Source organism: Mus musculus, chromosome 9 (assembly GCF_000001635.26).
Source record: "Mus musculus strain C57BL/6J chromosome 9, GRCm38.p6 C57BL/6J".
Classification (NCBI taxonomy): Eukaryota; Metazoa; Chordata; class Mammalia; order Rodentia; family Muridae; genus Mus; species Mus musculus.
The window spans coordinates 101,191,703-101,219,103 of NC_000075.6; the positions used below are offsets into that span (position 1 = coordinate 101,191,703).

General features: G+C 38.3%; 1 protein-coding gene across 7 annotated transcripts in view; it reads right to left on the reverse strand.

Annotated features, from left to right (window-relative positions):
- The window catches only part of Ppp2r3a (protein phosphatase 2, regulatory subunit B'', alpha), a 146,844-nt gene that overhangs the window by 86,714 nt on the left and 32,729 nt on the right, over window positions 1–27,401 (reverse strand). For 3 of the 7 annotated variants that reach the window (XM_017313347.2, XM_017313349.2, XM_017313348.2), the window contains exons 1-2: window positions 19,429–24,134; window positions 2,457–2,723 (exon numbers count right to left, since the gene is read on the reverse strand). In XM_017313347.2, coding sequence (XP_017168836.1) covers window positions 2,457–2,723; window positions 19,429–21,420 — 2,259 coding nt within the window. In that variant the 5' untranslated portion in view covers window positions 21,421–24,134. Of the gene's footprint in view, window positions 1–2,456; window positions 2,724–6,928; window positions 7,372–8,344; window positions 8,444–19,428; window positions 24,178–27,401 lie in introns of those variants that run through there. The other 4 variants (XM_006511704.4, XR_001778885.2, NM_001161362.3 and 1 more) reach the window with 4 other exon arrangements.

The window sequence follows — 27,401 nt, forward strand, 5'->3', positions numbered from 1 at the left end:
GGAGGAGGAAGGAGAGGGAGGAGGAAGAAGGAGAGGGAGAGGAGGAAGAGGAAGAGGAAGAGGAGGAGGAGGAGGCAGAAGGAGAGGGCGAGGAGGAGGGGATGATGATGATTCCAGGAATCTTTATTCAGGACAGGACAGGACAGGCTGCAGGCCTATGACCATGAGGGACTCATTGCCAGCATGGGCTTTGTATTAGCTACTTTTCTACTGCTGTGATATACAGTGCCATGACCAGAGCAACTCACAGAAAAGTTTATTTAGAGGAATACAAGTCTATGATGGCAGAGTGCAGGCATGGTGGCTAGGGGAGCAAGCTGAGAGTGTAAATCTTGAACCTCAAGCAGGAAACAGAGAGTGAACTAGAAATGATGGAAAGGTTTATACTCTCAAAGCTCACTTCCAGTGACACACTTCCCCCGACAAGACCACACTTCCAAAGCCGTCTAAATAGCTTTATCACGCACGCATGTGCATGCATGTTAGAAACCAGCCTTGTTGATTTAAAAACTCTGACTGTTCACCTAGCTAATGCAGACGACTCTCCTACACTGAAGCTCTCCCTGCTTTGCCCTGTCCTGCCTTCCTCTACAGAGCCAGTTTATATTGATGTGCTTCCCTTCCTCAAGGTCTATAAAAATGTTCTTAGCGTTAATCTGGAAGACATTTTCTAGCTGCTTCTAACCTATTTGGCGGTAGTTTCTGGAACCTGTCTTAGGACCTGGTCATCTCTTTTTTTGTGGTTAGCATCTATAATGCTTCAACCCCCTTTCTTTATAGATACTTTCCCTAGTCTCTGGAGTTTTGGTATTACAAATTACTTCCAAATGAAGATTTTACTTATCCTTGCTAAATTTTCTATTTTCTATTTAGATCTGTAGCTTTAGCCTAGCCAAGGAATTTACCATATTTGTCATCTAACACAGTAGCTACTGCTCAAGGAACTGGGTAGGAAAAGTCAATACCCTAAAACGAGAACCTCTAATTTAGATGGTTATTTATCCGAAGATGGCTTATTTGGTGCATGTTCATGGAGGTAACATACATAGAAACAGCAACATGCTAGAAAAGGAATTGTTTCCTTACATGAACACATTCTATGACTTCTAGTAAGTTCTTGTGGAACTATTTTCCACAAGGTAAAACAGTACAGACAGGTAAACTCTTATTTCTGGAGTAGAAACATCTAAGAATTATCAAGTAAGTTCTAACATGGGGAGAGGATAAAGAAAGAATAAGAAAAAAATTACCTTTCAGTTTCTTTAAATCACTCTAGTTGTGATCCATTTACTACTAGCAACACAACACTCAGTAGGGTCAGTTAGGGGAAAGGTGGGGCATGATTAGAATGGCACTTCTGCAAGTATGATGGGAGAGAGGGAAGTATTTAAAGTACATGTTGGAGAAGTTGGTAGGAGTGGAGTGGAAATCCATCACAAAGGAGAGGTAGAACAGTGCAGTAAATATCTACACTCGTGAGCAGGCAAGAGAGTTAGGCTCATGTAGCAAACAGGAATTAGGGAGTTTTAGAAAGCATCTCTGGGGCCTGACTCTGGAGGCACTGAAATACAAAGAGGAGGAGTTGGTACTTTATCTCAAAGAATTAGTTTTCAAATTAAAAACAAATTATTCCTTCCAGATGGAAGTGTACATGGGGGTCTCAGGCGTTCTTTGACTTCCTACTTGCTTCTATGTGGCTCTCAGGCCTCTATAACTTTTAACCTCTTAAAGTACAGCTTGGAAACATTGCTTAATTCTAAGGCCAGTCTAGTCTACAAAGAGAGTTCAGGGTCAGTTATGGTTAAGAAAGAAAGAAAGAAAGAAAGAAAGAAAGAAAGAAAGAAAGAAAGAAAGAAAGGAAGGAAGGAAGGAAGGAAGGAAGGAAGGAAGGAAGGAAGGAAGAAAAGAAAGAAGGAAGAAAGAGAGATAGAGCTGAAAATCTAAGCAAACCCTAACAGACTCCTTTTTTCTGTTTGATTTGTTTTCTCTTTTGCTAAACACTCTGTGTGTGTGCGTGCGTGCGTGTGTGTGTGTGTGTGTGTGTGTGTGTGTGTGTGTGTGTGTGTGTGTATGTGTGTGTGTGTGCTATTTGAGACTCTTTTTTTTCCTATAAGCTGCCTTGGAAATAGTGTCTTACCACAGCAATTTAAAGGTAATTAAGATATTGATAGTGATAATAATAAACATCATAGCTAAAGCTATAATAATGAGCTTTATGCAAAGCTACTACTGATCTCAACAGTGGTAGATGAATTCAAACATAAAAAAAGAAAGAAAGAAAGAGAAGAGAAGAGAAGGAAGAAAGGAAAAAGAAATCTATGAAGAAGGAACACTGTTAGAGATGCATTAGATCAAATACTTTTCATCATAGGAAGACCAAAATTAAAACCTGTGCTTAACGCCAGAGCAAAGAGGCAGTGAAGAGGGATAGTGTGTTCGTTCAGTAGTTATGTTACCTTTGCAATTCTCCCCATTTCATGAATATCTGCTTTCTGATCTTCAATATCCTTGAAAGCAGTTTCAATTCTGCTTAGGATCTGTTCATGGTTACTGCAGGTGTCTGGGAGTCCTTCAGGGAAATAGAACTGTGGAATGTTTATGGACAACGGTGTATTCACGACATCACTCACACAAGGAACAGGGGAGGCCGGCTGGGGACTACTTGGAAGGGTGGCTGCAGGTGGAAATGATGTTGCAGGTTTCTTTTCTGGTTTATTTTGAATCTGGAAGAAAAATGTGATTATAAGAAACAAAAATTCTAAACAGTATATATTTCTCAGCAGCAATAAGAAGTGTGTAAATACAAAAAACCCTTCAACTAGAGACAGTAGCGATCAAGGGTTCACTTTAAAGTAAGCATTTTAGAAGGCAGTAAGCATGTTTCTAGGGAATGTTTTCCATATTAAATAAATATTATTTGTCAATACTTAGTCATTTATGGTTTAAAAATCCTGCAGTAAATTTTCCCATCTATTAGTTGGCAAATATTTCAGGATAATCAAAGACCAATATCAGCTATAACAACATCAGCTGATAAAGATCTTAAAATGTATTCTTTTTTGTTGTTATCAGAACAACTAAAAATAAAATTCTGGTTTATTGTTGAATACTGTTTCATATATATATCCAACAGGCCAATAAACAAACAAACAAACAAACAAATGCAACTTCATAGGAAAAAAAAACAAGGAAACACACTTTTATCTTTGGACTTTTAAAATCATTCCATACAAACCAACTACTTGTGGTACAGGTAGGAACATATACCAAAAAAATTACCCAGGAATAATGCAAAGGTTGCTTTTTGGGACAGCCAGTGGGGTTAAGGTATAGTCTTAGTCTCTTGGAACTTTACTAGTTATGTTCTTTCTGAAAACTGGTTTTGGTGTTTGTGTTAATTTCTACCCCTCCAAAGGAAGAAATGATAAATTCTTTAAAATTATACAACTAATGTCTGTATTGGTGGTATAGTGGTGACCATAGGGCCTTCTAAAATATATACAGTTAGGGGCTGGGGATGTAGCTCAGTGGGTAGAGTACTTGACTACCATCCACAAGGCAGTGGGTTCAATGCCAAGTCCTGAATAAAACCTGTTGTGGTGGTACAAGCTTGTAGTTCCAATACTTGGAAGGTAGGAGGGTCAGGAGCTATATAGGTCATCCTCTGCTATCTAGCAAGTCGGAGTTCAGCCTGGGCTTCATGAGACTCCTTCTTTAAAAAGAAAATATACATTGAAATGTATTTGGGATATGGGATATTTTAGTTTTTTTCTAGTTTGACTTTGTCAAAGTAGAATTACTACCAGCACTTGACAAATATTTAGAAAAAAACCTTCTGGTTTGTTTGCTCCTTCCCCTAAGATAGCGGGGTGTTTTCTCTAAGATATAAATTTAACTCATTTTTGGTATACTGTAATAGGCAAGAACCAGGGTCACTAATTTCATCTTAATCAGTCTTTACAGTTAAGTAAATGTTAATTTATAGTTTATATCTTTCCTTTTCCCCCAAAGTACTTGTGGTGTACTTCATGGGACAGTGGAAGGCACAGTGTGAAGAGAAATGGGGAGGCAGTGGAGAGATATTACTCAGGATCAGGGAAAGGGTCAAGGGAGGCCTAGCACCATTCAGATACGAGTGTTTGCCTTCTTGTGTGTCTGTGCACCACGTACATGTCTGGTGCAGTGGAGGTTAGAAGAGGGCTTCTGATCTACAGGGTCTGGAGTTCTAGGTAGGTGGTTATGAGCTTATGTCGATGATGGCAATCTCTCAAGTCCTCCCTAAGAGCAGCAAGAGTCCCTAATTGCTGACCCATCTTGCCAACCCCATAGGCTCTGCTTTTTAGGAGCTTTTTTTTTTTTTTTTTTTTAAACCAATGAAGAATAAATTCAGTTCTGAGATTCCTAGCAGAAAAAAAATAATAAAGGATTTCATGAAGTTTTGCAGGGTTCTAAATTAACAAGAGTCATGAGCATGGCAATGAATTAGATGCTACATAAAATATGAAAGATAAACACAGCTATTGAGTAGTTAGGGGTTTTTTGGGGGGGGAGGGGCGGCTAGAAGTCTCACCCAGAACTGGTGGATGGTAGGCAGGTTCTCTGCCACTAAGCTACCTTCACAGACCTAAGTTGTTGTTTAATTTACTGTGAACACAAAGTATTATTCAAATGTTCTTTCTTTTCAAAATTACTCTAAACAGTGATCTCATATAAACCATAGTCAAGAAAGGAATAGCATAGAGGAAAACGGGGGCAGTGAACATAAACCACAGCAGTAAACAGAGAGGGCTCACTAGTCGGGAACCTCAGGAGCATTCCCCAGTCTTTCAGAATTTCAGCAATAAACAGAAATCATAATCCCCAGTCTTTGGAAGATTGTGGGCACTAAAGGAAATAACAGAACGCAACAGAGATAAAGGGTTCCAAGCAGAGCTGAGCACATTTGTCCTTGTGAAAGGCAACAAGTGACAAAGCCAAACAGTGGGGTTCTCAAGAGATTACAAACAATGCAGAATTTGGCAAAGTCCTTTAGATTCAAAATAAATAATCATGTCCATTTGTAAAGCAATCTAAAGTTTAATAAACCTCTCTTGATCTAGCAAAGTGATAATCTGCTTTGAAAAACATTTCTTTGCCTTAATGCTAAATCTGCAAATAGCACTGCACAGTCGTATGAGTCGGCAGCTCCACAGAGTATTCTTAAAACTGACACAGGGCGGCTCTTCAGGGGCTCTGCCTAGGTGGTGTTATTTTGTGCAGAAAAAGGGTTGTGAGACTGTAAGTATACAATCATCAAAATTCTGTTTCTTGAAAATATTTTCACAGTATGCTATGCAGGGAAGTTAGGTTTAATTTCAGGGCAATTATGGCATTAGAATAGGACCACTGGTACTAGTGGGTATGGACACAAGCTGAGTTCTAGAGCAAGATCTTCAATGTTCACTGCATTTGTGCTGACAGATGAACACATTTAGAACAAACACTGCCAAAGTTAACTGAATGGGCAAACACTTGACAACCTACTGTTCTCGTTTCTGTGTGTATACTTCTTCATACAAAGCAAATGACTAATAAGACAGTATTTATTAATTCATTGGTTAATAAGGAAAAATAATATAAAAAGAATGCATTTATTCTGAACTTTCAGCTCTATTAATATGCTTGCAGTTGTGTTAATAGAAGACACATAATTTAAACCTTAAAGTAGTATAATAAAACTGATTTTATAAACATAGATTTTAAAAAATTGTAATTTTTTTTTTTGCTTGATTTGCCAACAGGCTTGACATATCTTCATTTTAAACTAAAGCTGTTTTGGTCCAGTATAGGACTAGTAATAAAAAAAAGAATACATTGGGAAAAGTATCTCAATTATCTACTTCAGTTTTTCAGCATCAGTGCATTACGTAGTCAGTCTGAACAGCCACTGCTATTGTCATTATAATATTTCCAATATTTGACCATTCTGACACACAGAAAGAAAAGAAATGTCATATACCTCACCCCCCAAATTTGAAGTTTTTCTGGGTCAGAATAACTATAAAATTATGGCTCCTTGCTGGAATTTGGATAGTTAGCATTTATATAGTCCCTTCTCCCTTTTTTTTTGTATTGTATTCCACGTTAGGCAACCTATGTGGTGAGATAGACACTGGCCCTAAGATAGTAAGCAGTGTAGCAGAGACTAGTCATCGAAGGCTGCAATCAGTATCAGCTTGCTAGAGGATGGCATTTATTTAAAATTTAGAAGAAATTGTTATGCTTCATTGTCTACACATCCACAGTGTACTGCAGACACACACAGTTGTTGCCATATAAAAATGGAAACTGCTAAGATGGTTCAGTGGATAAAGGCATTTGCCACACACTCCTGGTGACCAGAGTTTGATCCCCAGGGCCTACATAAAGGGGGAAGAAAGAACTGACTTTGTAAAGTTGTTCTCTGATTTCTACATGTATGTTATGACATGTGTGCTCACATACATCATACACACACTAATAAATATAGTAAAAATACTCTGCTTTTACAAATGTCAAGATCCATATTCTTTCAGACAAACATTCATAATTATCGTAATAAAATCTACTGATTTAAACTTAAAAAAATAAGTTTTCTACAGGAATTCTTGCTTTCTACTATGCTTGATAAATATTTAGTAAGTTGTATTTATTGTCTGCAAAACAGGATTCCTCCCTACAGGATAAAAATGTGAGTACTGTACTCCGGGTCCAGAAGCTCTATTTTTAAACCAGCTGGAATCCCTCTACAAATAGCTTTCTGTAAATAGCTGAATAGCGAACACAGATTAATTCCTTGACCTAATATCAAGATACAAGAGAGTAATAAAATTATTTGTGTGTTAGTTTACTGGGGGGGGGGGTTGTATTAGTAATTAAAACATTTAAAAGAAACACCCAAGTTTCAAACCTGTGTCTGCTGAAATGACTTCAGCCTCTTCTTAAACCGTGATGGGAGAACAAAATCGCAGCCCCTTGCTAGGAAAGCTAACTCTCCCCTTAAATCCGGGTCCCTTCGCAAGGACGTTTCCTTGATCATCATCTTTGGAAAGTGAATGTTTACTTTCCAAGCGGGCAGCTCACTTCCGAAGACAGTGTCAGTCTTGTCAGTAGAAAGATACTTTTTTCTTCTTATCTCACAAATAAATTATATTTAATCATTGTATTCTCTCAGCCTCCTGGGACCACAATCCATGCTTGTCCTGACATGCAGCTGGTTTCCAAATACAGCCTGTGACTCGCAACGTCTGCTCATAATATTCCAGTTAGAAACAGCCTGCAAAAGGGCCTATTGCTTCTTGTGGTAGCGTTATGTGAAATTGACCTGTACGTGTTGAGAATGCAGAGCCTTCTGGGAAAGAAAGCACTCACTACTCCTAGCACCACAATTAGAAACATTACAGTTGGACCTAAGAATAGCAACTTCTCAGATAATGCTAACTTCTGTAACTGAGAACGGTGCTGATCAAATACTTTATCCTCAAACCAGGGTGAAAAAGAGTATGTGGGGCATTTTTGTCTTTTGTCTACTTGATATTGTTTAAAAAAACAAAACAGAATAAACTGAACTTCAAATGTAAAAGAATTATTTCAAGAATAGCTTTTTAATTATTATCAGAAGGGGAAGCAATTATTCCATATTCCCCTAATCTCTTCACTCAAAATATGACAGAAATAGTCATTTTTATATGATAATTTACAAAAATATTATTAGTTTTAAATGCAGGGTATTTTAGCCTTTGAAATGATTATATAGTTTGAAAATTTACCTTCAAAAGTGTTTTTAAGAAAGTGAACAACTTAACATCTGAGCAAAGAAATATCAGATACATATGGATGAATGGAATTTTTACCAAACAAGGGCACAAAAGATGATCAAACAGAACACTCTGAGCTTATGAGACTTTTTCCTTTGAGGGACGTTAAAGAAATAAACATATTCCATAATTTTACCATATATAAAATATTGTCCTCACTTTAATATTTATGAGCAAATTACCAAAGTATTCTCTTATGCATATTTATATTTCACTATTTATTCTTAATTAATCTCACCAATCAGGATTTATTTTTTTATTTCTAGAAAATATAAAACACCATAAAGAACAAAACTAAAACCATAAAAGTATATATATGCATATATAATAAATAAATGTAAAAATTAAAATATTTAAGATATACATTTCCATATGTAAATGCTTCTCTACTGATTGTCAGACTTAATCACATTCAGGTGAAATAGCTAATATTTGTAAAATTTTATGAATTAATTATTATCCAGTGGTATCTAAACTCTCCAGGGCAAGTTTAACTTTAAGTCACTCACCATTCAAGTATTTTTATGGTCACTACGTGCCAGATGCTGTGCTGGCCATGAAAACAGAGATGACAGTGAAGTAGCTTCTTAGCTCTCTTACTTTGCTTCCTAGGACAATGGTGAATTGGACAAAAGGACAAGAAATATTTACATATTTCATTTAATTCTTGTATATTTCTTAAGTTTTAAGGTCAGAACAATGGTTAAAAGTCCAAACTCTGGTGAAGTGTGGTGCTGAATGCCTTTAAACTCAGTACTTGTGAGGCAGAGGCATGCCTCTTTGAGTTCTGGGCCAGCTATGTCTACATGATGAGACAGCCTCTGCCCTCCCTCCCCAACACACACCAAAAAACAAATGCTGCTCAAAGCTCCCAAGGAAGACTTACTTTGTTGCTCTTAAGGAAACATTTATGTATGTTTTCTCATGATGAAATAATTTCTAATTTTTCATTTATAAAACAGTTTTAAAAAATTAAAAAAATCAAAGGGCACAAGGTCAGGGCCCTTAAGGGTGTAGTAAAGGGCTGGTTGTAGCAATAAGTTACTGATGGTAAGGATTTGAGAACCTGACTTACAAGGAGCACAGCTGATCTACAGAAGCTAAACACATTGTTTTTAGTGTGGCCTCCTCCTTACTGGGAAAGATCGAGTCTAAGCACACCTCATTACAGACGCCAGCAGGCTCTATAACCTGCGTTCTTTCCTCTGAAGACACAGGTAGTCCTGTGTGCACTGTGCACACTGAGAGTCTCCAGGGCAACAATCACACAGGAGACCAACTAACGCCTTCTGTTGTGAGGCTCCCTGGGGTTTATTTACAGCTGCTATTCTGAGATCTGGCTGCCAAGACTGGAATTCCTTTCCTGTGGACCATTCCTCCAGAATAAGCATGCCTGTGTATGAAGGATAATTTTGTGACGGGCTTCTTTCTCTGTGTATGTTTCAAGGCCTCACATGAGGTAGCATGTACCAGTATTTTGTTCCATTGTTTGGACACTTGAGCTGTTTTTACTTTTGGGCTATTATAAGGTATTGAGAGATAACCTCAAATTCAGAAAGATTATCTCTTTTGCCCCCCCCCCCCCAAAAAAAGGAAAAAAAAAAGCTTATTCTAGAGCAGAGGTTCTCAATCTGTAGGCCGTGACCCCTTTGGGAGTCAAATGACCCTTTCACATCTGAAATGAAAACACAGATGTTTACATTTATGATTCATAACAGTAGCAAAATTACAGTCATGAAGTAGCAACAGAAATAACTGTATGGTTGGGAGTGAGCACTGAGGAACTGTATTGAAGGGTGGTGGCTGAGAGCCACTAGAGGAAGATATATGAAATGACAAGTTCCTGAGCGGGGGCTTTGTGGGTTTCTTGGCAGAGGCATATGTAGGAGAGGATGACCTTACTGCTAAGACCCTAAAAATGAGGCCTTCAGTATCTCAAACAAGAAAAGACTCTCCCTTCTTATGTCATAAAAGCATCTATGGAACCCAGGAGAGCAGTACTAAGTTTGGAGAAAGAAGATGTGCTCCAATGGAAGGTAAGTCAGGAAAAGTGGCATAAAATTATATGTGAGGCCAATACATTTCCTCCTCTAGAATTCATTCTGTAAGGCTTAGTCTGAAACTCAATTGTTTTGAAAACAATTTTCTAAATCTTATAATTATCTGGCCTTCTCTCTTATAAAATGAAGGCAGTGATATATAACCTTAATTATCTTTGGAAAGAGTCAGCTCTGGGCAATGTTTTAAGAAGGGTTGCTTAAAAAAAATTGACAATTAAGTGGAAAACTAAATCACTTATTTTGATTTATGTATTAATGCAGTATGTTATGCTAGGGGCGTAGCTGTGCCTTAATGTTAGAGTGCTTACCTAGAATGCACAAAGTCTTGAACTGGAAAATTCTCAGGACTGGAAAAAGAAAACACACACACACACACACACACACACACACACACACACACACACACACACACACAAACACTAAGACCAACCAACCAGCCCCCTACATCAAAATAGTGTTTATTGCTCATCAACAATGTGTTATGCCAAGTAAGTCAAGCTCTTGTTCTGCGCACAGGGTCATTTACAATCACTCACCAGTCTCAGCTGAATGTGGTTATGGAGACCAAGATAACATCAGCCAAGAACTTCCAGTTAGGAAGGCAGTTGGGATAATCCAAGCAGCAAAGAAGACTGGACAAACATGAGTAATAGAAACACAACACTACAAGGACAGGGAGCCTAGTTGTTGAGAATCCATGTTGTAGTGTTGGAAGCAGTTGCAGAAAGACAATAAAGTCAAAAGGATTTTGCTAAGAAGACACCAAGAGGAAATAAGTTACATAGTAGAGAGGAGGTTGTGATATATCAGCACTATAATGTTGACTAACAAAAGGAAGTTGGCTCTTTTGGAAAAAAATGAATATTCTAAATCAACTTGGACATGGTAGCACATACTTGTAGTTCTAGCTACCAGGAGGCTGAAGCAAGAGATCACAAGTTCAAAGCCTGGGCAGTTTGACAAGACCCTATCTCAAAACAAATAAAACTCCACCACCAACAAAGGAAAGAGAAGATTTTCATTTCATTGACACATTAAACAGATGCAGGAGGGAAGGAAGGAGGTAGAGAGGAGGCAGTATGGCTAATTTTTTTTTTTAATTAAAAAATTTTTTTTTGCTATAGGGATTCACTGTGTAGCTCTGGCTGGCCTGGAACTTACTATGCAAACCAGGCTGACCTTGAACTAATAGGGATCTGCCAGCCTCTATCTACAGAATGCTGGGATTATAGGTGTGTACCACCACATCAAGCCTTAAAACTTGTTTATAGGTGTATGAGCACATTATCAGTAGCTATAACCACTGCAAAAATGTTTTTCCCTCACCCATCAACCATTAACTACATATAAGAACTCAGGGGATAATATGATCTCAGGAATTTGAAATGAGAGTTAAGTTCATATGCATCAAAACAGAAGGCTGGAGTTGGTCAAGAATATACTAATGATTACAAGCACCATGCTGTGAAATATGTGTCAAAGCACTATGGTCTTTAAAAGTACATCTGTGAGAGGAGACTCATCCTTATCTCTAGCCTAGAATCATTATTGTTTTCTGGGAATCTCAGAGGAAGTAGAAGGACCCCCGATTCAAAGGTCTGTATCTGACAACTCTTTTGAAGTAGGGAGACTTAAGGTATAGAATAAATAAGTAGTAATCAATTAATACAGATAGTTTTATGTATTTTCTGAAGATGGTCATATTAGGAAAGACTTTTGGGGATTCAAGCCTGGATGTAATACTACAATCTTTTGAAGTACTTTGGAAAATTACAAGAAGAAAATTTAAAATTTACAAAGTATGCGAAGTCTCTAAAAAAGTTGAACATTGTTACTAAATACCTCAAGTATCTGTTGGGCTGTTCAGGTTAGATTTTGCCAGCTTTAAACAAAGCAGAGTCACTTGGTATGAGGGACCCTCAGTTGAGAATTGCTTCCATCAGATTGGCTTGTAGGCAAGCCTGTAGGGCATTTTCTTGATTAATGGCCCATTGTGTGGAGTGCCATCCTTGGACAGGTGGTCTTGGGCTGTATATGAACGTGGGTTGAGCAAGCCCCAGATAGCGTGTCAGAGGCTGCATTCCTCTGTGGCTGCCTCTTCAGTCCCTGCCTGCGAGCTCCTGAGCTCCTGCCCTGGACTCCCGCAACGATGGAGTCTACTGCATAAGATGCAGAAATGCTTTTCCTCTACCGTTACAGCAAGGGAAACCACAGTAGCACGGGAACACTCACTAAGTGCTACTGATCTGGGTTTGGGCATATGGTGAGTAAACAAAATTAATGTGCTAACTGTAAACAATCTCTACTACATTCCTGAAATCTGTGCTTGGTAACATGTGGAAAATAGTTTTAAATTATAAAATTATTTAAATGTGTTAAGACTTTAGCTTGTACTTGCCCACTCCATTTTTCCTTTCCATGCTAGAAATGGATGCACTAGACAACCACTGAGCAACTTCCTCAGCCCAACTGTATTTTTCTAATGTAGGCATGTTAAGTTGTCAGGTTTCATTAGACTTACAGCTTTGACAGTTTTACTAAAGTTAAATTAAAAAATGCTTCTAGAAGGAACTAGAGCTTATTTTTTAACCTTTGAGTTATGATTAAAATGTTATTGCCCCATTACGCTTAAGAGGCCCAAGTTGACTGTGATGCCATCTGCTGGTAGCACTGACACAGGGCTAAAGCTTGGTTTATTGGGTCTGGGCGACAGTTGAGGCAGTGAAGTGCCTGTAGTATAAGCATGAGGACCTGAGCTCAGATCTCCAGCACCCACACAGAAGCTGGACTCTGGACATGGAGGTATGTCTACAACACTAGTGTTAGGTGGGGGGCCTAGAGACAGAGGGATCCCGAAAACTCACTAGCCAGCTAGTCTAGTTTACTCGTGCGCTCTGAGTTCACGGAGATCTCATCTCAAAAATACGGTGGCAAGCGATAGAAAAAGATACTAGATGCTGACCTCTGTCCTCCACGTGCATACTTCACCCAACCCCAGACACACAGGCACATATACAGAGAGAGGAAGTATTACTTAAGTATAGTTTCTTAGTGTTTATTTTTTTAATAAAATTATTCCATTAACTTCCATATTAAAATATGGCCTCAGCACAGTAATTCATTCATCATAATTATGAAACCTTAGGGGACCTTAGCTGGCTCACTCTCCCTCCTCTACAGGCTGTTCTTGGTCATATTTGACTCTCTTGCATACTCATCTGCATGGATCAGCTATTCTTGAACCTACAAAGTTAATTCCTGTCATATAGAGGCTTTATCAAGTGTCACATGTTAGTCAATGACTGTGTGAGAAATGAGTGACATTGTGAGAAAGCTGTCCAAAAAGACAAGAAAAGAAGCTGATTGATGGGGGAGGCAGAGATTAGGGAAAACAGCTACCTGTGGTTACTTTAGGCAAAAATTTACTTTTTAAAAGTGTTTTTCCTGTCTCAGCCTCTAAAGTTGCTGAGATTACAGTAGCACATTGCCACAATCAGTTTTATTTACTTTTTAAATGTCTAATGATACACTGATTGGATATCATAATCCATAGGTAGCTTTTGTTACTGATCTTTAATGATGCTTCCAGGACTCAACAAAACAGAACGCTGAACCTTATCAAACTCTGCTTTGTTGATTTAATGTAAAATACATCTAGATAGTCAGCAAACCATTTTTATAAGTGCCCAAGTAGTAAATAAATACTGTAGGCTTTAGGCTCTGTATCTCAACTACTCAGATTAGTAGGTAGAACACAAAAGCAGCCATAGATCATTTAATGAGCAGGTGTGGTTATGGTCCTGGCAGCAGCAGGGTGGATTTGGCCCAAGGCCTTTAGATGGCCGACCCCTGGTCTAGGCCAGTATCCAATTTCTGAATATCCTCTTAGTGTTTTCTTTTTGGCTTCCTCTCATAACAGGAGTTTGAATTTCATCTTTATTTGGTCAACACATACTACTTACTCTTGGGAAATTATTTTGAAATAATGTTAAAATAATATGTAATATTGTCAAGACAATCTTTTTAATGTGTCATCACTACTGACATTTAAAAGCACTGCCTACATGCCCATTAATTAAAATGCTTTCATTTCTAATTAAAATGTTTAAGCTGGTAGTTTTTCAGCTGTCTAAAACAACAACAACAACAACAATGACATAATTTAAAATTTGTTCTTAAAAGAAATCATAGGTCAATCACGGTGGCATATTTTTATAATCTTAATACTTAGACATGGGCAGGATAAGTTCCAGACCAGTCTGAAATACACAGCAAGACTGTCTAGAAACAAGCAAACAAAACAAACAAACAAACAAACACAAAAACAAGGGCTGGGAATGTAGCTAATCAGTAAAGAGCCAGCCTAGTGTGTACAAGAAAACAAATAAATATACCAACAACAGAAAAAAAAAACCCATGAAAAACAATATTGTATAAAAGTTTGCAGCAATAGATAAACAATTTCAGAATGGTAGAAAACTTCTAGAAAAAAGGAGAAACTAGTGAGGAGGGCTATCCTATGGGTGTCACTGTATCTAAGATAATTTTGAAAGATCAAGATGCTAATGAAAACACTACAGCAGCCAAGCTAGGTTACAGACCTGCAGCTATAACTGCCTGGGAAGCTGGTGGAAGAGGACTGCAAGGTCAGGCTGCCCAAGCAACAGAAGGGGTTCCAAACAGACCACGTCTAATCTAAGAAACAATAACAATGAATAACTAAACCGAAACAGTAATACAAAAATATGAAACAAATACTGTAAAATACTGAGACCCGACAAAACTAAGTGGTGTGCTTTTTATATAATATACCATACTGTTCTATTTGCATAAAACAAGCTAACAAATTATATTTCATGGCCTACATCTAGCTCAATGCCTGTTTCTCTAAGCTTTAGCTCCAAGATCAGTCTAACATTTTGTGTGTTTGGTATTTGTGGCATATGAATATGTGTACACATGAACGCAGGTGCATGTTTCCACATGAGCACATGTGGAGGCAAAGGACGATGACAAGTGTCTTACTTTGTCATTCTCTCTTTTATTTTCTTGACACAGGGTCTCTCAGACGTTAAGCTGACCATTTTGGCTAGGCTGGTGGGCTAGTGAGCCAGCTCCCAGGATCTGCTGGCCTCTGCCCCACAGCACTGTGGTTACAGATATGCACTGCCACGCCAAGCTCTTTCTATAGGTGCTGGAGATTCAAGCTGAGGGGCTCATGCTTACACAGGGCAGTCTTACCAACTGAACCATCTCCCCAGACCCTAGTTTAATATTTTTAAAAGACTCTTTAAGCACATGCATGTATGCATGAACACACACACACACACACACACACACATACGATAACACTAATCTCATTACATACTAAGCCTAAAATATTTACTGTCTGGCTTTTCATAGAAAAAGTCAATTCCTGTCTTAAACCAATTCACGGGAAGAAAAGATTCAAGGATAAAGGACAAGCCTCTAAAGCAAGGAAATATGGCTTCTTGTACAAGGCCATCAAGCAGAAATTTATTAAATTTTATTCTATTTTTTGATACTGAAGCTTATTTAAAAGAATGTTGAAAGATGATTATTTTAAATCGCATTCTGATTCTAGTCCACATTTGTAAAAAGGAAAAAAACAAACCAAACAAACCTAGGACGCTTTAGTGCCTGGCTGCCGAGTCAGACTGAGCTGCAGCTCGTGCCAAGACTCGGAGTATTACCAGAGGCCCACTCCCTGTCTTCCCCCCACCCCCACAGGAGGTAATGTGGGAAGAAACTTAATAAACATTTAATATGTGGTACCACAATAAGAGTTTCTGGTTATAATGGCTGTGAAAATTATAATAGGTCATCAGAGGAGAACATTTTCCATTTAATACACAGATTATTGAGAAAATATATGCAAATGCCTTAGCCTATAATAACTGTAGCGCTTAAGAAATGATTAGCATTCTGAAGCTACTACACAGGTATTTTTAGTCCTTTATAGCATGGTAAGCCCATCAGTATTATCTTGAATATGAAAAACTTTCTTTTGTATTTTGTAATTAATTTATTTAGCTTCTCTTCTAGTGACAACCCTACTGAACTAAGGATATTATAATAGGGACTTAGAGGCTGTGCTTGCTAAAATCATTGACTCTTCACTTGGATGTGCGTGACACAAAGAAAGATTAAAAACTTGGTGTTATTTTGCAACTATTTCCTTTGCTACCCTAATATTTGGGTCAGATTCTTGCTTAACTCTGCAATAGATATGTAAATCATGTAAAGACTATCTGTCTGAAGCTGCTAATCCTATCCCACCCCAATACACCAAATGAGAGTAACTAAGTCTAGACTACTGAAGTAGCATCTGATGTCTCTAGTCTTTGCTCTAAACCCAAAGGAACTAATTCCATCTTGCTTTTTCTGACTTGTCATTCTTTCCTGCAGTAACACTGTGTTTCAGAAGAAATGACCTAATATATAAGAATCCCACAAGAAGTGGAACTACCCCCACAGGCAACTGCAATGTTCACTGTGACCAAAAAGCATAGCTTTTTGATAATGATCAACCCAGCCATGGTTTACCCAAGACTGCTTGCTTTGCTAAGTATGCAAACCTTTAACCTTTGCCTTTGTTCCCTTTCTAGACCTTTCAAAGCTCTGTCAGCTTTCTCGTTCTCCTGGTGTGGGCACAGTGATTTTTATAAAACTGTTTTCCTGCCTTCAGTACTGCCATCTCTTGGACTGAATTTGGGAACAGTGGATAGGTCAGGTCTGCTGGGACTCTCAAGAGTTGGGCCTTTTCTCTAAAATGTAACATTATCAACATTTGTGAATCAATAAATGAGTTCCACAGAGTTTCCATAAATGTTCAATGAACATCTGAGCAAAATCATCATTTAATAACGAAGTATGTACTATATTGCTCTAAGTTTTAATGTTTCTGGTAACTAAAAATGTGCACACAGAACAGTGGCCATAAATGTGAACCAGGTAGAAATTATTCACCTGATCACAATTCACCTTTTTTGTTCTGTCAAATAATCTCCCTCAGTCCCCACACCCATATGGTATTACATGATAGGCAAGTGCTCTGTCACTGAGCTAGACCCCTAGCTCTTGTCTTCTTGAGACAGGGTCTTTCTAGGGAGTTCAGGTCAGTCTTCAACTCATAGTTGAAGTCCACAATAGCCTTGAACTCATGGTTCTCTTGCTTTCACATTCCTAATTCTGAGATTACAGAGCTGTACACAATGCCCAGGACAAATGAAGTTTCAAAAATTATATATCGGGCTGGATAGACAGCTCAGTAACTAAGAATGCATATACTTTTCCAGAGGGTCCAGGTTTAGTGCTCAGCATTCCTACTGGGCAGCTTACAACTGCAAGCAACTCAAACTCCAAGGGAGCCAGTAGCCTTTTCTGTCTTCTGCAGGCCCTGTACTCACATACCTATAACAAGTACATTTAAAATTTAAATCTTGCTGGGTGTTGTGGCACAGTCTGTAGCCCCAGAACTCACAGGGCAGAGGCAGGCAGAATCTATGAGTTTGAGGCCAGTCAAAGCTATATAATGAAACCTTGCCTCAAAAACCAAACAACAAATTAAAAATCCTTTAAAATTATGTATTATTATTGTCTATGTGTATGTATGATATGTCTGTGTGAGCACTCATGTGCAGATGTCAAAGGACAACTTGTTGAGTGAGTTCTCTCCTTTTATCATTACATGGGCCCAGGGACTGAACTAAGCCTGCATGGAAAGTGCCTTGACTCTCTGAGCCATCTTGCTGGCCCTCAAACAAAATTATAACAAGGCTAGAATAATATTTAGGTATTTGTTTGTTTGTTTATTTTCAGTACAGGGTCTTCCTATGTATCTCTGGCTGTCCTGGAACTCATGTAGATAAGGCTAGATTTGAACTCACAGAGATCTGCCTGATTCTGCCTCCTGAGTGCTGGGATTATAGGCATGAGCCACTATGCCCGACACTAAGTTTATTTTTTAATTTGGTCATAAAGTCTTATCTCTAAAATTCAACTTCTAAAAATTAAATAATGTCGAGGAATATACAAATGACATAAATAACCTGAGAAACTACTTACTAGATATCTACCATCCAGAGCAGAAAAATGACATATGGGAACTACTGAGGCCCTCTGCCCATCTTTCCTGGTCACACCTTTTTCTCTTCTCGCAGGCTATTTTGCTGAACATTGTATTTGCTGTATCTGGCACTTTGTCATATTTTTAGTACAAATGTGTGCATTTCAAAATAATTCATCTATTTTATAACTTGCCTTTATTGCTTTGGCTTTCTATCTGTGAACTAATACATGTCTACATTTATAAACTCTACATGGTAGATATTGGGGTTAGCAAATTATTGATGCGCTTCTAGACCTGTCACAAATTTTCAGTCAGGGACAGTAGAATGTGAGTCATAGTGAAGTCTGTCATATTTGGGACAGACTGTTAAAAACACCATTCTTTTTTCTTCTTGGTGAACTCACAGGCTCTCTCTCTCTCTCTCTCTCTCTCTCTCTCTGTGTATATATATATGTATATATGTGTGTGTATATATATATTTTTTTCCCAGTTTGTGCAATAGGACAACATTAAGGACATGGAGGCTTCATCAAACTGAGTTCTTAAATGGGATGGCAAAGAGTCCCTTCTGAGAAAGAATAAACATGCTCTTCGACAAACACCTCTACACAAATGGGCAAATAATTGCCTTTCTCCAAGTAGTCACAATCAGTAAAGTAAGTAGTGAAAAATTAAAACCTCCAGAAAACACTTCTCTGATTCTAGATTGTTAAGTCCTTGTGTGCATAGAGAAATCGCACACAGTCCTGCGTTGAAGGCTTGCTGCACTGATGGTACTTTAGAAAGTGTTTGAACAGATTGTTCAGGATCATTGCGTCTCATCAGTTAGATTTCAGCTCTTTAAGATTCAGGCTCTTGGGCTGCAGAGATGGCTCAGTGGTTAAGAACACTGACTGCTCTTCCAGAGATCCTGAGTTCAAAAGCCAGCAACCACATGGTGGCTCATAACCACCTGTAATGTGATCTGACACCCTCTTCTGGTGTGTCTGAAGATAGCTACAGTGTACTTACACACAATAAATCTTTTTTTTTTTTTTTTAAAGAAAGAATCAGGCTCTCTTGTACCCTATCCTGCATCTTACAGAAGGTATACATATGTGGTGGACTGCTTTTCTGGTTACCTGGGAAGGATTAATATTAAATGATCTACTCTGTGTAAGTGTCAGGCTTCACTGCTCATGTCTTATGTGAGTATAGCAATAGATTCTAAGGCTAAGTAACTTTCTTTTAGCCACAGGACTTAGAAGGAAGAGAGAGTGCATGAATAGGGCAGATAAAAACAATCTGTCTGCTTCAAATCCTTTGCTTCTTTTTGACTTTACTGAGATCACTCTTAGCACAGAATTTACAGTGGCTAACAAAAGGAGTTTCTGTTTATATATTTTACATACAATAAATTGTATTTGGAAACTTCTCAGAACTCGTGATTTTTGGATCTTACCTTGATCACTTCTGGCGTCTGCTGAATCAAAACAACTGAAGTACTATCTTTGGGTTTCTCACCAACAGGGCTCCTACAGACTGATGGAGTGGGCTGGGAGGAAGTTGTCAAGGTTTCCTGTAGAATTTGCATCATTTCCTTTTCTTGTGATAGGCTCCCTCTGCCTGACTTGCATTCAACTAGCTCTTGAGCAAAGTCTTCAATGCTTTCCATAATTCGAAGTAAGAGGGCTCGGTCTTCCTCCTCCATTTTGTGTCCATTGTTTTCAATAATCCTTGTTAGACAAGAAGGTGAAACTTTTTCCATAGCTGAAGAGGCTATAGGTTTAGGCTCAAGGTCTTTGTGGCTCTGAGCAGTCAAATGACTATGACTATTGAGAGAATTGATGCTTTTACCCTTGGCAAGTGGTTCTCCTAGAGAGGTCTCCATCTTCTGTGAGAATGATTCCAAATCCATTAATAATTTGTCTATCTCTTCCTGACTGTTAGGATTCACAAAGTGCCTCTGGTCTCTGAGATCTGTGGTAGGAACTTCTAATTTAGAATCTTCCTTAGATGGATGAACCATTATTGGCTTTTCAAATATCTTACCAATTTCATTTTGCATTGAGACAGGACATTTTTTAAGATAAGTATCATGGTCTGAAAATTCTTTATGTTCATTTACCTGTAATGGTTCCTGACCTTGTCCATTCTCTGCTTTTTGTTCTTTATCTAATAATGACTTCTTCCCGTCTGACTCCTCTTCAATATAAAGAGTTTCCATTAAGTTACCAGAAGAAACATTCTCTAAATGGTTTATGGTTAATAACGGTGACTGAAGCTGCACAGGTTTTAGAGTTCCAGGATCGTTTACCTCCAAGCTACACAAGGAATCTGTGTTGTTTGGAGTGGTTTTTACAATGTCTGTTTGTTTAAAATTATGCTTGTCATCTTGCAATTCAACAGTCTGAAACTGTCCGGAGTCGAGGGCTGAGAGGTGGACAATATCTTCATATTTAGGGGGCTGTTCAGTCCCATATAATGGGGAGAATGGAGTCAGCTGTAAGTTAGGTATATTATTGATAAGTTCTGTCAAATCTACGGTCTCGTTATTCCCAGACTGCATAAATTCAAATGGTAACTTTCTCAGGTAGTAAGCTAACCTGGTCATTACATTCATATAGACAGTTTCGGAGTTAGAAATCACCTCATTGCCACTTCCCTCACTGATACTACCTCCCGACTTTTTCTTTATGCATTGTTTTATGATGTCTGTGCATTTTTTCAAATCTTCAGAGCATTTCAGTAAGATGTCCAAGCACATTTTTATGTCTGTCCCAGAAGAAAAATGATCTATTTTATGTTTTTCTAAAATCTGTGTAACTAGATCTTCTTCAGACAAGTTCTGAAAAAGCATGGAAGTCAGGTTTGTATCTAATGAATTTCTGTGAGATAAAGATTTTTCCTCAACTGAGGAACTCCGGAGTAAACCAAAGGGTGGAGAGGTTCCATCATTATTATAATGGCCACAGAGTAAGTCAAAATCAACTGACCTCCTATTAAATGAGTCAGATTTAACTTTTCTTCCTTTTCTGTAAGCTGCATGGTTTGAATTTCTGAGTTTTTCAAGGGAAAATTCTTTTATTTTCCCACTGGCAAAGCTAATTGCTTCTCCTGCAATGTCCTTTAAGTTACAGGTATTCTGAAATGTAGATGCTTTCTTGCCCCTGGGCAGGCCTGTGAGGGCTTGATGGGGATAATCTTCAGCCGAGGAAAGCCCATTTTCATGAGACAAAAACACCGAGTTCAGATCCACATCTTTGAACTGAGACACAGGGATATGCACGAGATCTGCACAGACACTATGATGCACCACAATGCAGTCTATTCCATGTGTGAAGGTATGGCAGGTTCCAGTGCAATAATGTATGGCTTGTTCAAAGCGCCGGTCTATCACTACACTGCTATAATGGTTCACAGTGCTAACCACAAGTCTGTAAGTTGCTGCCATAATATCAAATTCACTCAATGGTAGGACTTAGAACTTTATAGACTTTGTTTCAAGAAAATTTTTTCTAAATGATACTTTGCTGAAAAAATATCCAATGACAACGTTCAGTGGTTTCTTGCAAAGTATAGTAACTTTTCCATGAAGGAAAATCTTTAAATTTGAGGTTTGATAGCTATCAGTATCCAGTAGCTGTTGCACATGTATGCTTGTATTAGCAAGTCTAATAACTTAAATATTGTACATTTTAGTTTTATTTAGTAACATGATACTATAGGACTCGTTCTATGAAAGAATATCTTCTTTTAACTCTTCAATGGTTCTATAAACTGTCAGATAAACCTTAGTTGATGGTACAGGATTACTGTGATAACTGAGTCCTCCCAGGCCTTAAGTGATCCATTTTTTTTTTTTTTTTTTTTTTTGGTGGGCGACAGAGAAACCTAGAATAGAAGAAGAAAAGAATTAAACACAAGCAGTTAATCAATGCTCTCTATTCTGTGTCATATCTCTTGCTGCTGATATTTACTCTAGGTCTTTGTTTTCTCACATTCTCTACTCAGTACCTCATGTGGTATCTCAGCTCTGCCTTCTTGTATATGCCTAACTGACACTTCCTTTATGACTCTTCTTGCCTTCTTGCATGGCAGTACCAAGCTTATATCTAGACAGTTTTCTTATCCTTATGGCTTGTGTATCAACAATAGTCTTCTAGCTGGGCAGTAGTGACACATCCCTTTAATCTCAGCATTTAGGAAGCAGAGTTAAGTGAATCTCTGAGTTCGAGGTCAGCCTGATTTACAGAGCGAGTTTCAGGACAGCCAGAGCTAGAGAAAAACAACAGAAAAACAAACAAACAAACAAACAAACAAACAAACAGAATAGCCTTTTGATTAACTTCCAGGCCACTTGACATGTTTCTAAGCCACCTATCCCCACAGTTCCTACTACTCAGCTGCATCTACTGTCTGCTTCCATCAACATAACCTCCTCTCAAAGACTGCCAACACTCAGGGACTGGTCCTAATTTTGAATGTTTCTCTAAAGTTGGAAATTATTCTTCTATTAACTTCTAGGTACTTACATACAGAAAAACAAAACCTTCATTACTGTTCTTGGTCCCATATTTTTGGACCATATTCATGTACATCTCTTCCTTTTTTAAAAATAACAGATTCTTAAGATTTCTTTAATCATCATTACTTAAAAAAAAAAAAAACAACCCAGCTTGTAAAATCTGTAGTAGTTGATTTCCAAAAATGTTCTGTCAATATATTCATTTAATCAGAAGCCACAGAATGCCTACTCTGCCCTGCTCTAAGTGCTAGCAGTGGCTTTTAGTGGTGAATGAAGTCACGGCTTTGCTCTTACTGAGGTGAAAATGTAGTTAGAAAAACCGGTAAAACGTAAATAAGCATATAATCCAATAGATATGTGTTATTGAGACAAATGAAGCAGGGTAAGGACTCAGACAAAAAGAAAGGTATTTAACAGTAGAAGTCAGAGGTAACTTTAGTGACATCTGAACAAAGATCTGTAAAAAGAAAGGGAGTGGGCCAAACAGGTGTTATCAGATAAATCCTGTCAGCAGATAAATCCTAAGTGCAAAGGTCCTGAGGTAGAAACCTACTTTATTTACTACAAGGATAAGGAGAGTAATGAGACTGGAGCAGAGAACGAAAGAATAGTACCAGAGACAAGGTCATAAAGGAAAGGAGGATTCTAACCATGCATGAGCCATAGATCTCTATAATGGAACTGAGTTTAACTGTGAGTGCACTGAGATATCACCCATTGAGAGTCACATTTTAAACTGATGATTTTGACTGTTGCTTTCAGGCACATAGAAGACAAGAAAAGAAACAGGGAAATAAACAGGATTGCAATGTTGGGAAGTTAGGACCAAGATAGTAACAGTGTAGCAGATGTTTAGATGTATCTATTTCAAAGGTATAGCCAATCTTTGCTGAACCACAGAATGGATGAATATGGATGAACCAAGAACAGTGCATCAAGGCAATGGCAGCAAAAAAGTTATAGCAGAATTATAAGAATTATAATCATAATTATAGGAAATATAAGCCTCACTGACTCATCACTGTCATTGGTTGATGGTTTGGGACAGGCGTCACTATGTATCTATCGATAGCGTGAAACATTCTATGATGACCAGGTTTGCATTGAACCTACAGAAATCCACCTGCTTCTGCCTCCTGAGTACTGGTATTAAAGGTGTGTGCCATCATGCCCAGTACTACTGGCATTTTAATAATAAAAATCTTTACCTATTTAAAAATAAAAGTGTGTTCATATTATATTTCTTTGATCCTAAAAACTATTATATTTACTTCATTTGTTTATTTATGGAAGGCAATCTATTATTACCTGTTACATATTTAGGTATTTGGAATTTAATGACTACAGAAATGATTAATGTGAAAGAATAGCTGTTTGGAGACAGGGTCTAACTAGTCTGGCTTCAAACTGATGACTTGCCTGCCTTTGTCTCCTGTGTGTTAGGATTGTAGACATTCACTACCATGCCCTGAAAGAAATATTTCCTGTGTTAAAATTTCATAGTGACTACAATATTAACTGATGGTTCTTTGGATCTAAGGTCACTGTGTTTATACCAGTACTATCAAAGGTCTGTTAATTTGAGATACAACCCACATCCTTAATTTTTAATATCCTCTGAATGTTCTTTGATTGTGTTCTAGATAAACTGTTGAACTGTCAGTTTTAAGAATAATTTTTAAAAAATTTGAATACAAATGTAATAAACATGATTTGGAAGCAACACTGATATTATCATAATACTTAGATTTTTCCAACCAAATATCAATGTTAATTCTAATATTCTATCACCTTTCTCTTCAGGTGGATCTGAATAGGTGTCACTATGTATTCCTAGCCAGCTTCCAACCTGCAGCAATTCTCCTGCCTCTGCCTCTCAAGTGCTGGGATTCTAGGGATATGCCATTATACCCTGCTTCCTAACCCTACTTTTGTTCCTATGTCTGAATTTAGTTGCTATGTGAATGGAGTTTGAACTAACTATTGCCTCATCCTCAACCTGTTTGTTCAATTTTCAAATTTTCAGGTGGCTTACCTAAAACTAGGTACATTCAGACTGGATGAAGCTGATGCAGAAAGAAGCTCAACAGTCAGAGGTGAGGAGGATATAACATCTGCCCCAACACCGGAAGTAACTGGGATCAGTGGGACCCAGGCACCCAGGAACTCCGCCCGACCAGTGGCATGGGTTCCTTCCAGTCTGGGCCTGTGACCTGAACAGACCTTGTGTGTGAACTCTGTGGCCAGTCCCACAACCTAGAGGCTCCACTCCCAGGCGCTCTAACACACCTAGGATCCCAGGATTCCAGGATCCCAGGAGCTTGGTCACACCAGGATCTCAGGGTCCCAGAGGCAGCCTGACTCCCAGGAGCTCAGACACACCCAGGATCACAGGATTACAGGATCCCAGAATCACAGGATCCCAGAGACAGCTGAATTCCGAGAAGTTCTGTCGCAGCCAGGATCACAGGACAGAGAAGCTCCAGTCAGATATAGGGAAGGCAGGTATCACTAGAGATATCAGATATCAGATGGAAGGAGGCAAGCATAAGAACATAAGCAATAGAAACCAAGCATTACCTGGCATCATCAGAACCTGTCTTAGTCTGGGTTTCTATTCCTGCACAAACATCATGACCAAGAAACAAGTTGGGGAGGAAAGGATTTATTTAGCTTACATTTCCACATTGCTGTTCATAACTGAAAGTCAGGACTGGAACTCAAGCAGTTCAGGGAGCAGGAGCTGATACAGAGGCCATGGAGGGATGTTCTTTACTGGCTTGCTTCCCCTGGCTTGCTCAGCCTGCTCTCTTATAGAACCAAGACTACCAGCCCAGAGATGGCACCACCCACAAGGGGACCTCCCCCCTTGATCACTAATTGAGAAAATGCCTTACAGCTGGATCTCATGGAGGCATTTTCCCAACTGAAGCTCCTTTCTCTGTGATAACTCCAACCTGTGTCAAGTTGACACAAAACTAGCCAGTACAGAACCCAATTTTCCCACCATAGCAAGTCCTGGATACACCATTACACCGGAAAAGCAAGATTCAGATCTGAAATAACTTCATGATGATGATACAGGACTTAAGAAGGACATAAATAACTCCCTTAAAGAAATACAGGAGCACACAGGTAAACAGTAGAAGCTCTTAAAGAGAAAACACAAAAATCCCTTAAAGAATTACAGGAAAATACAACCAAATACAGGTGAAGGAAATGAGCAAAAACATCCAAGATCTAAAAATGGAAATTGAAACAATAAAGAAATCACATAGGGAGACAACCCTGGAGTTAGAAAACCTAGGAAAGAGAACAGGAGTCATAGATGCAAGGACCACCAACAAAATATGAGAGATAGAAGAAGGAATCTCAGGTGCAGAAGATACCATAGAAAACATTGTCACAACAGTAAAAGAAAATGCAAAAAGCAAAAGGCTCCTAACCCAAAACATCCAGGAAATCCAGGGCACAATGAGAAGATGAAACTTAAGGATAATAGGTATAGAAGACAGCAAAGATTCCCAACTTAAAGAGCTAGTAAAAATCTCCAACAAAATTATAGAAGAAATTTCCCTAACCTAAAGAAAGAGATATCTGTGAACATATAAGAAGTCTACAGAACTCCAAATATACTGGACCAGAAAATAAATTCCTCCCATCACATAATAACCAAAACACCAAATGCACTAAAGGATGCAAAGAATATTAAAAGCAGTAAGGGAAAAAGGTCAAGTAACATATAAAGGCAGACCTATCAGAATTACACCAGACTTCTCACCAGAGACTATGAAAGCTAGAAGATCCTGGGCAGATGTCATACAGACCCTAAGAAAACATAAATGCCAGTCCAGGCTACTATACCCAGCAAACCTCTCAATTACCCTAGACAGAGAAAACAAGATATTCCAAGACAAATTTACACAATATCTTTCCATAAATCCAGCCCTACAAAGAATAATAGATGGAAAATACCAACACAAGGAGGGAAACTATACCCTAGAAAAAGCAAGAAAGTAATCTTTCAACAAACCCAAAAGAAGATAACCACACAAACATAATTCTACTTCTAACAACAAACATAACAGGAAGTAACAATCACTATTAATTAATATCTCTTAACATCAATGGATTCAATTCCCCAATAAAAAGACATGGGCTAGCAGACTGGATACATAAACAGGACCTGGCATTTTGCTGCACACAGGAAACACACCTTAGTGACAAAGACTGATACTACCTCACAGTAAAAGGTAGGAAAACAATTTTCCAAGCAAATGGTCCTGAGAAACAAGCTGGAGTAGCCATTCTAATATTGAACAAAATCAACTTTCAACCAAGTTATCAAAAAAGATACAGAAGGACACATCATACAGGTCAAAGGAAAAATCTACCAAGATGAACTCTCAATTCTGAACATCTTTGCTACAAATGCAAGGGAACCCAATTCATAAAAGAAACTTTACTAAAGCTCAAAGCACACATCACCCCACACAATAATAGTGGGAGACTTCAATACCCCACTCTCAGCAATGGCCAGATCATGGAAAAGAAACTAAACAGAGACACAGTGAAACTTACAGAAGTTAAGAACCAAATGGATCTAACAGATATTTACAGAACATTTCATCCTAAAGCAAAAAGAATATATGAGGTTCTTCTCAGCACCTCATGGTACCTTCTCCAAAACTGACCATCACAAAACAGGCCTCAACAGATACAAGAAGACTGAAATAATCCCATGCAACCTATCAGATCACCATGGACAAGGCTGGTCTTAAATATCAACAAAAGCAACGGAAAGCCCACATACACATGGAAGCTGAACAACACTCTACTCAATGATAACTTGGTCAAGGAAGAAATGAAGAAAGAAATTAAAGGCTTTTTAGAATTTAATGAAAATG